The sequence below is a fragment of the Heptranchias perlo genome, chromosome X, assembly GCF_035084215.1.
Source record: "Heptranchias perlo isolate sHepPer1 chromosome X, sHepPer1.hap1, whole genome shotgun sequence".
Classification (NCBI taxonomy): Eukaryota; Metazoa; Chordata; class Chondrichthyes; order Hexanchiformes; family Hexanchidae; genus Heptranchias; species Heptranchias perlo.
Window position 1 is genome coordinate 5,729,455 of NC_090370.1, and position 16,397 is coordinate 5,745,851.

Genomic DNA, 16,397 nt, shown 5'->3' on the forward strand with positions numbered 1-16,397 from the left:
ACGTGAGTGCAAAAGACAAGGCTAAAGCGTTTGCAACCATCTTCAGCCAGAAGTGCCGAGTGGATAATCCATCTCAGCCTCCTCCCGATATCCCCACCATCACGGAAGCCAGTCTTCGGCCAATTCGATTCACTCCACGTGATATCAAGAAACGGCTGAGTGCACTGGATACAGCAAAGGCTATGGGCCCCGACAACATCCCAGCTGTAGTGCTGAAGACTTGTGCTCCAGAACTAGCTGCGCCTCTAGCCAAGCTGTTCCAGTACAGCTACAACACTGGCATCCACCCGACAATGTGGAAAATTGCCCAGGTATGTCCTGTCCACAAAAAGCAGGACAAATCCAATCCGGCCAATTACCGCCCCATCAGTCTACTCTCAATCATCAGCAAAGTGATGGAAGGTGTCGTCGACAGTGCTATCAAGCGGCACTTACTCACCAATAACCTGCTCACCGATGCTCAGTTTGGGTTCCGCCAGGACCACTCGGCTCCAGACCTCATTACAGCCTTGGTCCAAACATGGACAAAAGAGCTGAATTCCAGAGGTGAGGTGAGAGTGACTGCCCTTGACATCAAGGCAGCATTTGACCGAGTGTGGCACCAAGGAGCCCTAGTAAAATTGAAGTCAATGGGAATCAGGGGGAAAACTCTCCAGTAGCTGGAGTCATACCTGGCACAAAGGAAGATGGTGGTGGTTGTTGGAGGCCAGTCATCTCAGCCCCAGGGCATTGCTGCAGGAGTTCCTCAGGGCAGTGTCCTTGGCCCAACCATCTTCAGCTGCTTCATCAATGACCTTCCCTCCATCATAAGGTCAGAAATGGGGATGTTCGCTGATGACTGCACAATGTTCAGTTCCATTCGCAACCCCTCAGATAATGAAGCAGTCCGAGCCTGCATGCAGCAAGACCTGGACAACATCCAGGCTTGGGCTGATAAGTGGCAAGTAACATTCGCGCCAGATAAGTGCCAGGCAATGACCATCTCCAACAAGAGAGAGTCTAACCACCTCCCCTTGACATTCAACGGCATTACCATCGCCGAATCCCCCACCATCAACATCCTGGGGGTCACCATTGACCAGAAACTTAACTGGACCAGCCATATAAATACTGTGGCTACGAGAGCAGGTCAGAGGCTGGGTATTCTGCGGCGAGTGACTCACCTCCTGACTCCCCAAAGCCTTTCCACCATCTACAAGACACAAGTCAGGAGTGTGATGGAATACTCTCCACTTGCCTGGATGAGTGCAGCTCCAACAACACTCAAGAAGCTCGACACCATCCAAGATAAAGCAGCCCGCTTGATTGGCACCCCATCCACCACCCTAAACATTCACTCCCTTCACCACCGGCGCACTGTGGCTGCAGTGTGCACCATCCACAGGATGCACTGCAGCAACTCGCCAAGGCTTCTTCGACAGCACCTCCCAAACCCGCGACCTCTACCACCTAGAAGGACAAGGGCAGCAGGCGCATGGGAACAACACCACCTGCACGTTCCCCTCCAAGTCACACACCATCCTGACTTGGAAATATATCGCCGTTCCTTCATTGTCGCTGGGTCAAAATCCTGGAACTCCCTTCCTAACAGCACTGTGGGAGAACCGTCACCACACGGACTGCAGCGGTTCAAGAAGGCGGCTCACCACCACCTTCTCGAGGGCAATTAGGGATGGGCAATAAATGCCGGCCTTGCCAGCGACGCCCACATCCCGTGAACGAATAAAAAAAAAAGGACATTATGTCCAACCCATTGTACCTTCTCAGTCCCCCATTGATGTTCTTCATGAAAAAAATCTTCTCCACACTTCACCACCTATATTCCTAAGATGGGTTAGCAAAAATATGATCTGTTCTCAAGCCTCTAGCAGCATCAACAACAATAACTTGCATTTATATGGCGCCTTTAACATAGTAAAACGTCCCAAGGCACTTCACAGGAGCGATTATCAAACAAAATTTGACACTAAGCCACATAAGGAGATATTAAGACACGCTTGGTCATAGAAGTAGGTTTTAAGGAGCATCTTAAAGGAGGAGGGAGAGGTACAGAGGCAAAGAGGTTTAGGGAGGGCATTCCAGAGCTTAGGGCCGAGACAGCTAAAGGCACAGCCACCAATGGTGGAGCGATTAAAATCGGGGATGCACAAGAGGCCAGAATTGGAGGAGTGCAGAGATCTGAGGGTTGTAGGGCCGGAGGAATTTACAGAGATAGGGAGGGGCGAGGCCATGGAGGGATTTGAAAACAAGAATCATCACTCCATAACCAGTCAATAGGAGTTGTTCAAAAATAGCTCTTTGTTTTTCTTCTTCTTCTTTCCTGCGGGGAAGCACTGCTTGACATCTACCAACTGTGGCACTCTTAAGTTTTATTATAGATGTCCTCACCTCTGATTTTTCTTTAAGTTATTCCAGTGAATTTTATGCTCATCAAGGTTAGTGCAAGGAGGAGGAACACCCTTCCATTTCAGACACCCGTTGTCCACATCAAGCACTTCCAGGGTTAAAATATAGTATAGCTCGATGTGGAATAAAGCTCCCTCTGCTCTGCCCAGCCTCAGAAGAACACCCCTGACTGCACCAGTGTGACATTTTCCATTTCCCACAGTGGGTATGCTGTGGGCTCTCTACATGACGTTGCCAAGTAGTACCGAATTAGTGGCAGGCCTGTACGGTAGGTCCATTCCCGCTAAGAGCGGAGTTGAGACTACCCAAACACGTTTCGCATTGCGTCCTTCCAGCCCACAGGTGGAAGCGACTTTCATCCCATCAGTCTGGGCTGGATTCAGGGGTCACTGTGCTAATCCACGACAGCATTATTTATTTCATGGTTCAGATTTTTAAGCACTCCTGAATGATTCATACAACATAATTTAGAGATGATTTACATGACTGCTATTGTAGATTCATGAGACCATCAAAGCTGAACCTGATTTGCACCACGGGGCTGAGTAAACAGTCACTTTGCTGTTGAACTGTCAGATCAGAGCCACAGGCCAAAGCTTCCAATAACTCTGCTTCTCTCTTCAGCTGAACACAGCATTTATATAATTGTGAAGCAGGATTTGTCTTTAATAGCCCAGACGGGGAGGTCTTGCATCACGTACAATAACAGCATTTAGAGTGATTTATATAACTAGATGTTTCCAGAGCATTCTTCAATTCCTTTCAGAATTTTCCACAACATTCAAAGACATTCTAAAACACTCAATTACTGAAGTAAGTATCTGAACAAAAACTGCTGTACACAAATAATAGATTATTACAACAAATCCTTGAATTTATAAATCTTTATACTCTTGTAACCATGCACTTTTTCTCAGAACTAAGAACAGTTTTACTTTTTATACCTCCCAGGTTTTGTAACTCATATAATTATTACCAAAACAATGACACTATAGTTTTTTTCCCCTTTTGCTCTGTACATCTGAGCTCTTCTTTGCTATTGAAGAGACAGACATGGCTTAGGCTGAAGTGCACAATTAGGCCCGATTCTGAGTAGATTTAATTCAAACGGGCTCAATCCGGTTGCTTTGAGTTTGATGCTCAGTTTAGCTCTCATCAATTCCCCTATTCTTCCATTATTCTATCCCCCCCCCGGAACACAATTTTTTCCTGTCCTCTCCCCTCATGTCCTCAAGGTGCTGATTCATGCTAGGGTAAGGTTCTACACATGCTGGGAACCTCACTCAATTGTCCATTCTTTGTTCGGAGCCTAGACAGGGAATGTTAACAGGCCATGTGAGTGTGCGTGGTCATCACAGCCAAACCTCAATGCTGTCCTTACCCCAAATCCACACTTTCCAACACAGGTCACTAGGGCACAATCACTGATTACCCCTCTCCCCAACTTAGGGGCATCAAGGCCAACTGTAGTGCATCTACTGGCGCCTTGGCTGCAATGAGCTAACTCAGCACAGGGCAGGATTTAACCTTGGACTCTCCTGATCTACATGCCTCAGCACTACAATAACCTTTATCCACCGAGCCATCAGCAGAGCTCTCCATCCATTATTTTACATGTTGAAGTTAATTATCCCTTTTAGGGCTGTAAAATGATTAATAATACTCACAGGCGTAACATTGAAGGATAATTTCACAACAAGTGCCAATTATACCACACAGACAATTCATAAATGAAGGGGTCAAACTATTCAGTTTGACCAAATTGAAGTCATTATAAACGTGAATGAAGGCTGCTTGGGAATAGCCATTATAAAGCCTTACGTATCCATTTGTACGCATAGTCTCCAGCTGCTACATAAAACAGCCTCAAATGACCTTATAAATGCACATTTTTGTACTAAATAAAAAGCCTGACAGGGAACTGTTTAAATAATTTCTCAACCTATCCCACAACTCTCCAAGGACGCACCAGGCTCGTATCTCTGAAGAATTTGACATCTAATACATCAATAGAAATACCACTTAAAAGGCCCGCTATTCCTTAAAAAGGCATTTAGTAAGATCCACAGGAATTGCCTGGCTTATGTGGGATTTGTATTTCTATTCCAAAATTTTGATTTAAAGCAACATTCTTATAGAAACCGTGATCTTGTTTCATGTGTGTTTTTAACTTTTCAGCACCATATATTGTACATTGATTGTGTTACGTTGCATGTGACTGTTATTTTCCAATATATTACTTATGTTTTTTAATTTTACATATGCTGACTGCTTATAATTTTACAGTATGTGAGGCCTTGAAATCAGTGGTTTAAAATGATTTGGAATTCATATTAGCATCAGACAAGAAAGCACGCAGGCCCCAATCACTGATATGAAAATTCTGTGTATATATCACCTCACCCACACGATAATGTGCTCATAAACGGCAGTAATCTAACAAAACAAATTAAAATATTCCAAAGATATTTAAGATTGGATATACATGTATTGTCCAAGCAGAATACACCTCTATGAATGTGGTTTTCAGAAGTAAGGTAAACCACTCCGAACCCCATTTGGCTCAGTAGATATGACCCCAATGTGATACCAATCAGATGACGAACGTCCTCAGTTCAATCCCTGGTCTGTGTTGAGTCAACTGATTTCATGTCAGTGGTGGGAGTGCTACAATTAGTCTTGGTGCCCCTGTGGAAAAATCAGCCAGAGGTCCCACTCCTGATTCAAACCCATTGATCCTGGTGGGAATGTATGGATGTCAGATGAGGACAGAGTTGGCCTTGGCAGGCTACATGACTGTAATGGCGGATCACTGAAAATTGGACAGTTGGGCAAATGAGCAGAGGGCTGCCAGGACATGCGGAGACCTGCCCTGGAAGAGTCAGTATCTTTCAAAAGAGAAGGGGAGATATCTGGACTTACTTGTCATGGCCAACATAAGCCATGAGCTCTTTTTTTTATCGTACTGATTGTGTATTTCTTGGCAACCAATTGTAGGTCATTGCATTGAATTTGTAATGGTTCAGTGACAAACCTTAATCTTTCAATATGGACATTGCACCTCAGCTACACTGAATGCCCTATTGTTGACACTGAACTCTATCACATGTGGCAGTACAAACACAGTGAAGCAGTGCCACAAAAAAAATCTTGTAATTCTAGAGATGAAGTTTGTGGTAGTGCTCATTGTCCTTGTGGTAAGTGGAGTGGGAGTTCAGTGGTAAAATGTGTGGGCAGGACAGCTGTTTTCAGCAGTTGTTCTGGCCTGTATGTCTGGCGGGGTTGTCATGGCAACTAAACTCCATTTAAGGAAAATAATGCAACAAAAGGGAACATACTTTACATAATAATCCTGAGGAACAGGAAAAAGCCATCAGGCACAAACAAGCTTGGTCCTTTTTGAATTATGTATTATAACCCCCATGTCTCAATTGATAACCTATCACATTGCTTGACTGTATTATATAATATATAGAAGCTATGGTATTCCTCCCTAACAGTCAATAAGATAAATCTTGACATTAATTCTGGACTAATCACAAGGTATGCAAGTGGAGCCAAGTGTCATTCATGCTCCTCCATAACATCTCCTCTGGAAAGATAACAAAACCTGAACTCAAAGGGAGACATCACCATATATTTCTATGATAAAGAATACACTTGAGCCTGTTGCAAGGCTGTAACATATTGAGTGGTTGAGATAATATGGCTAACAAGGTTCACTCTTGAGATCCGTGACAGTGATGTATTGCAGCCTTGGAATGCACTCCAGACTGTTCTCCTGTAACTAATTGCATTAGTCTTTGCTGAGTTGTGTCACTCCATGAGTTCTTTATTGACAGAATGCCTCACAGATGAGCGGTGTACAATGAAATATTGACCATTAAAATTAAAAATTCAGTTCAACAGCGGCAGGGCTGTTTGTGCCATGGCAATGTCTCAGCAGCAAATGCCTTACCTTGGGTTGCTTGGGACTTAGAGCTGCCCATGCCAACTGGAATGGGGTCTGTACCACGGGGACTCTACGGGTATAAGCATCCATGTAAAATTGTTCACAAAAATTTAAATAAACGATCCTTGGATCTGCGTACAGTGCGCCGTGAATCTGCGTACAGTGCGCCGTGAATCCACGTGCAGTGAATCTGCGTACAGTGCGCCGTGAATCTGCGTACAGTGCGCCGTGAATCTGCGTACAGTGCGCCGTGAATCCGCGTGCAGTGAATCTGCGTACAGTGAGCAGTGAATCTGCGTACATTGCGCTGTGAATTTGCGTATTGTGAGCCATGAATCTGCGTGCAGTGAATCTGCGTACAGTGAGCCGTGAATCCGCGTGCAGTGAATCTGCGTAGTGAGCCGTGAATCCACGTGCAGTGAATCTGCGTACAGTGAGCAGTGAATCTGCGTACAGTGCGCTGTGAATCTGCGTACAGTGCGCTGTGAATTTGCGTATTGTGAGCCGTGAATCTGCGTGCAGTGAATCTGCGTACAGTGCGCTGTGAATTTGCGTATTGTGAGCCGTGAATCTGCGTGCAGTGAATCTGCGTACAGTGAGCAGTGAATCTGCGTACATTGCGCTGTGAATTTGCGTATTGTGAGCCATGAATCTGCGTGCAGTGAATCTGCGTACAGTGAGCCGTGAATCCGCGTGCAGTGAATCTGCGTACAGTGAGCAGTGAATCTGCGTACATTGCGCTGTGAATTTGCGTATTGTGAGCCATGAATCTGCGTGCAGTGAATCTGCGTACAGTGAGCCGTGAATCCGCGTGCAGTGAATCTGCGTACAGTGAGCCATGAATCTGCGTACAGTGAGCAGTGAATCTGCGTACAGTGAGCCATGAATCTGCGTACAGTGAGCAGTGAATCTGCGTACAGTGAATCTGCGTACAGTGAGCCGTGAATCCGCGTGTAGTGAATCTGCGTACAGTGAGCCGTGAATCCGCGTGCAGTGAATCTGCGTACAGTGAGCCATGAATCTGCGTACAGTGAGCAGTGAATCTGCGTACAGTGAGCCATGAATCTGCGTACAGTGAGCAGTGAATCTGCGTACAGTGAGCCATGAATCTGCGTACAGTGAGCAGTGAATCTGCGTACAGTGAGCCATGAATCTGCATACAGTGAGCAGTGAATCTGCGTGCGTGAATCCGCGTACAGTGAATCTGCGTACAGTGAGCCGTGAATCTGCGTGCAGTGAATCTGCGTACAGTGAGCAGTGAATCTGCGTACATTGCGCTGTGAATTTGCGTATTGTGAGCCATGAATCTGCGTGCAGTGAATCTGCGTACAGTGAGCCGTGAATCCGCGTGCAGTGAATCTGCGTACAGTGAGCCGTGAATCCGCGTACAGTGAATCTGCATACAGTGAGCCGTGAATCCGCGTGCAGTGAATCTGCGTACAGTGAGCCGTGAATCCGCGTACAGTGAATCTGCGTACAGTGAGCCGTGAATCCGCGTACAGTGAATCTGCATACAGTGAGCCGTGAATCCGCGTACAGTGAATCTGCGTACAGTGAGCCGTGAATCCGCGTACAGCGAGTCTGCATACAGTGAGCCGTGAATCCGCGTACAGCGAATCTGCGTACAGTGAGCCGTGAATCTGCGTGCAGTGAATCTGCGTACAGTGAGCCGTGAATCCGCGTACAGTGAATCTGCGTACAGTGAGCCGTGAATCCGCGTACAGTGAATCTGCGTACAGTGAGCCGTGAATCCGCGTACAGTGAATCTGCATACAGTGAGCCGTGAATCCGCGTGCAGTGAGTCTGCATACAGTGAGCCGTGAATCCGCGTACAGTGAGTCTGCATACAGTGAGCCGTGAATCCGCGTACAGTGAGTCTGCGTACAGTGAGCCGTGAATCCGCGTACAGTGAATCTGCGTACAGTGAGCCGTGAATCCGCGTACAGTGAATCTGCGTACAGTGAGCCGTGAATCCGCGTACAGTGAATCTGCGTACAGTGAGCCGTGAATCCGCATACAGTGAATCTGCGTACAGTGAGCCGTGAATCCGCGTACAGCGAGTCTGCATACAGTGAGCGGTGAATCCGCGTACAGTGAATCTGCGTACAGTGAGCCGTGAATCCGCGTGCAGTGAGTCTGCATACAGTGAGCTGTGAATCCGCGTGCAGTGAGTCTGCATACAGTGAGCCGTGAATCCGCGTACAGTGAGTCTGCATACAGTGAGCCGTGATTCTGCGTACAGTGAATCTGCTTACAGTGAGCCGTGAATCCGCGTACAGTGAATCTGCGTACAGTGAGCCGTGAATCCGCGTACAGTGAATCTGCGTACAGTGAGCCGTGAATCCGCGTACAGTGAATCTGCGTACAGTGAGCCGTGAATCCACGTACAGTGAATCTGCGTACAGTGAGCCGTGAATCTGCGTACAGTGAATCTGCATACAGTGAGCCGTGAATCTGCGTGCAGTGAATCTGCGTACAGTGAGCCGTGAATCCGCGTACAGTGAATCTGCGTACAGTGAGCCGTGAATCCGCGTACAGTGAATCTGCGTACAGTGAGCCGTGAATCTGCGTACAGTGAATCTGTGTACAGTGAGCCATGAATCTGCGTACAGTGAGCCGTGAATCCGCGTGCAGTGAATCTGCGTACAGTGAGCCGTGCATCTGCGTGCAGTGAATCTGCATACAGTGAGCAGTGAATCCGCGTACAGTGAATCTGCGTACAGTGAGTCATGCATCTGCGTGCCGTGTATCTGCATACAGTGAGCCGTGCATCTGCGTGCAGTGAATCTGCGTACAGTGAAGCGTGAATTCGCGTACAGTGAATCTGCGTACAGTGAACCGTGAAACCGCGTACAGTGAATACCTCTACAATGCGAGTGTAACATTGATTGCTCTTATTTTTTCTCCAATTTTTTGTCTCCTTTTCCCCTGAAGGTCGTGAATCGTGCTGGCATACGATTCCATGTGTGCGGACAGCTGTCCAGTGATGGGCCTTCCCCCCGCCTTTTCCCCTTCGTTCCTTCCTCTGCTACTCACTTTTCAATTTGATGCTGCAGCTCAGGAAAGCTGCCTGCATCCCTGATTAATGATGCTATCAATGTTAATCCATTTTTGGATGTATAGGAGAACTCAGAGCAGCGCTAAACATGGCTGAATAGTCTGTAAGCACTTCCTATCAACATTCCACTACCTTTTATTCGTGTGTACTTTTTTGACAAGTGCTGGTGGTGAGCGAGGTTCTGCACCACTAGTATGGACTCAGAAAATGAGCCCATCTGTGTGTCTGCTTTCACCTGTAGACTGGGATGGGATTCTCTCCATGTGCCCAGCCTTCCTTTGGTCATCAACTGGAATATTTAGGGTGTTACCGAATCAGCTCTCAGGTCGTGCATTTAATCTACAGAGGGAGGGTAGGAAGGAGGCTTTTAAGGGATAGTCTGATCAGCATTATTTAAATTTAACCCATTTAAAATGAATGGGCTAAGACTGCAATAAAATACCACCAATCGCAAATGATTTTGACAGTTGGTTTCCAGGCTCCCAGTCAGTGACCTGCCAGTATTGTCTTTTCTGTTCTTGGGTGAAGGCCTGTACATTACAAAGTGCAACTATTCCTCCACCTGTGATGTATTAGTATGTACGTTCTGGCTCTTCCTGCTAGCTGCGAGGTACAGTACCTACATCTGTTTTGGTTTTGCTAGAAGGCAGAGGCTGTGTTTAGCTGGACTGTGTTAAACAAGGTTGGATTGAACTGGAGAAAAAAGTACATTGTCTGAGATACATTTAAGGAATGGCCCATAAAATGCATGGGACTCGGTGAGGGGAGAGTGTACATGTCAAGGAACAATTCTTCAGCAGCTCAGTGTAGGAGATGGATACTTCGTGTTCATCATTACAGTCCTGAATATGGTGGCTGTTTGAAAGTTAGTGATTTGCAATTAAGCTTACAAAGCTGTGCATCAAAGTGTGACAGATGCAGCACATGCAATTGAATAATGACTGTGTAATTTGTAGCTAACTGCAGTCCAATTTTGAAATGTACATTTTCCCCTTATACGGGCAAATTGTACCATCGAGCAGATATATTTTTCATTTACTTTACCAATCCCTCCGTGGCCACGCCTCACCCAATCTGTGCAGCCTCCCCCAGCCCTATGTAACAACCCATGCTCCTCGGCCTTCCATCTCGGGCTTCCCGTGTATCTCCCCCACCCCCACTTTGCTCCACCATCCCTCCACCTTACTTCTTCTTTCCCATCTTCAAAAGCCTCCTCAAAACCCATCTTTAAACCATGCTTTCAGTTATCCGCACTGACTCCTTTATTACTGTTTTGTGCCTGTATCTCCTCTGGGAAGCACCTTGGGATGTTCACCACTCTAAAGAAATTATATAAATGTAAGTTGTTTAGTTTATATTGAGGGGGTGGGATGAGGAGGCAATATCTCCCATGTATCCTGAGTTATCAGGATTGGTTCATGAAATATAAGCATAGGTTTTTAAACTGGGGGTCTCCAGACCCTAGAGGGACTGCAGGAGGATCCTAGGGAGATCCCTGAGCTCATCAGATTTCTGTTGAATTCTGGAGTCAGTGTCAGCTTCCAATGTGTAAGACTATAGAGAGGCCATAAATGTGAGTTTATGGCTCATATCTATATAGTATATTAAAAGTTTTGTGTATTATGGACACTTCTGTGATAATCACACTTATTTCCTGTCATACTTCAGTCATCATGCCTTGTTGATTGTTTTGAAGGAAAACAGCAGCAAATCAGAATTGAAGAGTTAGGGAATGAATGAATCAAAAGCAAGAAACGCAGCTAGAAAAATCGGTGATCTTGCTAGTACATTGTGCATTACAGAGCAAAGCAGCACTATTGTTTCAAAACAGCACATCTTCCTATTCACAGTGAGAAATATCACAGGAGGTTTGTTAGTACTGTATTAAAAATGCTGGCATTAGTACTGGAATCGTAGCATTCCTCTCTTTCTGCCCCTCCCACTAGAGTGTTTTGCATACAAAGTAGAGTCCATCAAGATCAACCAATCGTCCAATGTGGAACAACACCAAAGCCACCGTGATATGAATAACCTTAATGTGCTCTCTTGATAGGTTGTAACTAGCAGAAAAAAACAAATCCGCATCCATGGTAACGTAAGGCACACAGGGATTGTGCACGAATACTGTTTCTCTGGATCTATTCCAGTGAAATATAACTGAAGGGAAAGTGGGTTGTAAACAAGCCAGGTCGAGCTAGGTTAGGGCTATTGTCACATTTTTATTGTAAATTTAAAATGAAGCGCCTAATATTTCACCATTGATGGTGTAAGTACTTTGTATTAAGGGCATTGCCTCTGTTGAAATGTGGTGATTTCTCCCCCCCAACTCCACCCCACCGTACTTTCCAAATCCAAGGCTGTGGGCTGGATCGAAATGTGCCATTGTGCCTGCTATAAAAATGTCATTGTGACCAAAATGATGTGCGATTGTTCTCCTCTCTGCTTCTACTTCTTCTCTGATAGTTTGTGCTTGTGATATCATTGTGTGGTGGACTTGCTTTGAGACTGCTGGCTGCTGTAGCTTCCTGTGTAAATAAAGACTAACCCGTGGACACGTTCCAGCGGCAGGGTCCCAAGTAACACGGGTTTGGGCGCTCCCAAGCCATTTTTTAAATGAGTGCTTGTCCTCAGCGCAAAACACTTAACTGGCACTAAATTGGAAACGTCACTCAGGGGGCAGGACGGCTGATGTGGGAAATGAAAAAAAAATCACAGAGGGTGTTGTTCTGAAGTTGCAGACCCTTGCTAATTCAGCTCAAGTTACTGGGGTGCAAGCTACTGTATTTATCAAGCAACTTCCCTGTTACTGTCGGGTTACTGAAAGAAGATTTAAGCCGATTCGAATAGTGGTCACTACAGTTGCCCATTACATTGTAGTATTTACTCCACCCAAAGCCTGTTCCAATACCATTAACATCCATTATCCATTACATTCCAACTTTTATCCAAGAATGATAATTCTTAGTAAATTAATTACCCCTTTGTTACAAACTCTATTACAAAGCTCTCATTATAAGAAGTATTTTCCCTCGATCCAGCTGAAGCTCCAGTATAATGGAGCTTCGACCATGATAAAGATAGAAGCTGCATTGTCACTCCACATGAATTTGGTTGTATATTTTTCAGATTTCTGTTCTAATCTGGGAACCCAAGATTGAAAAGTCAGTTGGTAGAAGAGTTAATGTTTTTTTTAAAGATAGAATTAAAACTCTAATCACATGGAAGGCAGGCATCCCCTCTTGAAAAATAATTTTAAAAATCTTCACTTAACAAGAACACATTCCTGGCAGTTATTCAAGTGCAAGTAATTTGGAATTACTTCAAAGTAATTGGAGAAATTCCACATTTGGTGATAAGGTGATTGTGTTTGACTCACAGAGAAATCCCTGCTGACTGATGTTCTTCTGTCACACATGGAAGTGTGTCTGTCTAGACTTAAGGGGGGATCATTTTGTGAGGCTCCTCTTGCAGTGTAGAGCCTTGCTAGCAGCGAGTGCAGCAGTGGAGATAAGGCTACAACACTGTCTCCGACTTCCCAAGGTGAGCTCACTGGGAATGGAGCCTCGCAAAATGACCCCTGAAATCTCCAAAGATATTCAGCTGGTTGTAACAAAAATTTCTCCCAATCTTGCTTTACCTCTCTGGTTCTTTAAATCACTGGAGAGGAATAATGAAGAACAGTCTCTTTATGGCATTCCTGGTTCCCCAGCTCTACAATGGCTGGTGCTGGATGCACATCTATACATAGGCCCAGGTAATTGCTCAGCCAGTACACCAAATAGTTCTGTTCCTGGAATCCCAAGCTGATGGCTACTCGGGCTTATTGTAGTATCCCTACAGCCCTTCAAGCTGGGATCAGCTAACTCAGCACTTCCACATCTGTATAGCTCAGTTTCACATCAGGTAGTCTGCTGACCAATTGAGCCATTGTGGCCACAATTTGTTCAGGTCCAGTTTTCTGTGGGCTGATTTTTGCTACTTCAGGTGGGCTTTCTTGACTGGTTACACTCAGCCTGGGAGAGGAGGGAAGGAGGAACCTTCTAGTTTTTAACCACCTTAATACTTTCTATAAATGGTGTGTGTGTAACTTGTATTACCGTAGCACCTGTATCAGGATTACTGTAATGAACACATTCATTCAGATGCTGCTACCAAAGGCCCCGCTCATCAAACCTCTTCAAACACTCCATCATTGACTCTGTTCAGGCTATTTGACTTTGGAAGTCATCACTGTTGAGCCTGATCCTGTCCTTACCCAACTCTCTCATTTCCTGCAAAGGTCATTGGACAGCAATCAGGAGCAATAATAGGCAAAAGTGCAATGGAGAATAGTGCTTCAGTTGAGGCTATGGAACAGCCAAACAGAAAGTATAAACTATATTTGAGCCACATTAAAGTCCGTGGGATTTTTGTTTAATGAATTTTGCTTCTGGCATGGAGCTTTGCTCCGGGAGCACCTACTGGGAATTCAGGCACACGCCTGAATGAACAGAGAATTGTGGGAGGCTCTCACCCGAATTCCCACCACACACTCTATGAAACTCCATGCGGAGCAGGCAAACCCATAAAATGACTCCTCTAGCTCCAGGGGGAACCAAGAAAGCCAACTTGCTGGGAATTGGTTAATAGAGCACTTGTTCTATTGTAACGTGCTGTTGGCATTAAGGCTTAAATAAATAGGCTTCAAGTATCACGACATACAGGAACTTCTGGAAGGAAATATTTTGATGATTGACCACAACGTGAGTGAACCTGTTTAATCCTGCATTTTAGGAGAACTGCCTAAACATTTTCATCCAGTAAGTGAGGATCTGTTTTGGTGTCTGTGGTGGTGGTGACATTCTTGCCGCATATTATCATACATAATAACACTACCTCCAAATGACGTCAGTGAGCTATTTATTCAGTATAAAAGGTGCTCATGTGCATTTAGAGGAGGCTGATGTATTCTGCTGAGCAGAACAAACACTATCTTTAGTTGGTTACAGCATGAAACCATACAGGATCTGCGCAAATTTATTCAGATGCGAAAGAATTTGCTGAGGTGCTGTAAACGAATTTTGCGTTGCAAGTCCTGTGAGGAAATTAGGGTTTTGTTTTTAAAAAAAAAACATCCACCATCCACATGTGCGGGAGACCTGCCAATACACTCGAGACAAAATCCTTCACACACTGGCAGCCCAAGAGGAAGGGCAGAAAGGTGTACTAGATGAGTTGTAAATGCACTGTCTGCTGGGACAGAGTAATTGTGAACCAACAAGTGACAGCCTTCAAACCATGGTAAGTGTCTTTTACTTTGATACAGGTTTGATGTATTTAACATCTTGACCAGTTCTAGTAAATTCATCTACACAAATAGGCTGCTTATCTGGTCTAGATAATAATTAGCGTACGTACTGATTTTTAAAAAACTTTTGGTGTATTTATCTGCTCACGAAGATGACAACTATCAGTCAGAGAAAGACTTGCATTTATATAGCACCTTTCACAACCCCAGGACGTCCCAAAGCGCTTTACAGCCAATGAAGTACTTTTGAAGTGTAGTCACTGTTGTAATGTAGGAAACGCAGCAGCCAATTTGGGCACAGCAAGATCCCACAAACAGCAATGTGATAATGACCAGATAATCTGTGTTAATGATGTTGGTTGAGGGATAAATATTGGCCAGGACATCAGGGAGAACTCCCCTGCTCTTCTTCTAAATAGTGCCATGGGATCTTTTACATCCACCTGAGAGGGCGGACGTCTAATTTAACGCTTCATCCAAAAGACGGCACCTCCGACAGTGCAGCATTCCCTCAGTACTGGGACCCGGGAGCGTCAGCCAAGATTTTGTGCTCAAGTCTCTGGAATGGGACTTGACTCCATGACCTTCTGAGGGTGGAGGAATGGAAAACTTATGTCAGCATCAAGTATTCTTAGATCAGATACAGCACAATTTGGATGCAGGGTAAAATGGCTTATGCCCAAAGCTCAGTTAGACCCTCCTACTGTACCAGCCTGATGTTTCCACTTTCTGGATTGGCCATTCTTGTAGCCTGTTTGAGTGAGATTGTCAATATACTACCAATTTATGACAAAGGAAATTCTGATTTGTGTGGCATGAATTTAATAGACATGCCTGGAAATTGTAGATTTTCATTCCCTCCTATTGGTAAAAAATGTTGTGCCATTAATGTAATGGAAGCAACTCAGTATCTTCTCTTTAATAAACTTTATTAATGAGTTTCAATGATTCCTTTATCCATCAGTACAGATAAATTGAATATAATCTCTGTGCCACAGTAGTCTGATCATAACCGCAGCATTCCAATGGCAATCTCTCTTTGTCAAAACATTCATTCTTTCAGCACACAGCCTTCTCACTGAACTGAACCAGCCATTGTCCAAGCACTGTCCCCACATTGTATCTTGTGCACAGTCCCCCAGTCACGGCAGTTAGTAGGTTGTATTTTGTGCGTACTTTTTGTAAGTCGGGTCTTCCTCAGGGCAAGTGAGCTCTGAAGATCGAATGCATCCCAAATTAACAGCTTGGTTTGAGCACACTTCTGGGCGCGGGCATCTCTTGTGATCTCCAAGAGCCTCACAGCTGAGCTTGTGACTTAAGTAAGAAGCAAAATTTAAAGTAAACTTCAAAAGTTGTGACGCTGGCCACTTTCCTTTGTGGTTTTAATGCAGTAAATACCATGTCAATGAATCACATGACCACTAAATTGAAGAGGAATCTAATATTCCACAGTGACTCATGTAATGAGGTTGTTTCCCCTGGCTGGAGAGTCTAGAACTAGGGGTCACAGTCTCAAGATAAGGGGTCGGCCATTTAAGGTCGAGATGAGAAAAAATTTCTTCACTCAGAGGGTTGTGAATCTTTGGCATTCTCTACCCCAGAGGGCTGTGGATGCTCAGTCATTGAGTATATTCAAGGCTGAGATCGATAGATTTTTGGACTCTGGGGGAATCAAGGGATATGGGGATCGGGCG

At 45.0% G+C, this 16,397-nt stretch overlaps 1 protein-coding gene across 4 annotated transcripts in view; it reads left to right on the forward strand.

The window, feature by feature from the left end:
* Positions 1 to 16,397, forward strand: part of LOC137307210 (tensin-2-like) — a 245,814-nt gene that overhangs the window by 31,713 nt on the left and 197,704 nt on the right. The window contains exon 1 of one of the 4 annotated variants that reach the window (XM_067976611.1): positions 14,446 to 14,696. The exons of the other annotated variants lie outside the window; for them this stretch is intronic. Within the exon in view, the coding sequence (XP_067832712.1) occupies positions 14,637 to 14,696 (60 nt within the window). The 5' untranslated portion in view covers positions 14,446 to 14,636. Of the gene's footprint in view, positions 1 to 14,445; positions 14,697 to 16,397 lie in introns of those variants that run through there. 4 annotated transcript variants of the gene reach the window in all.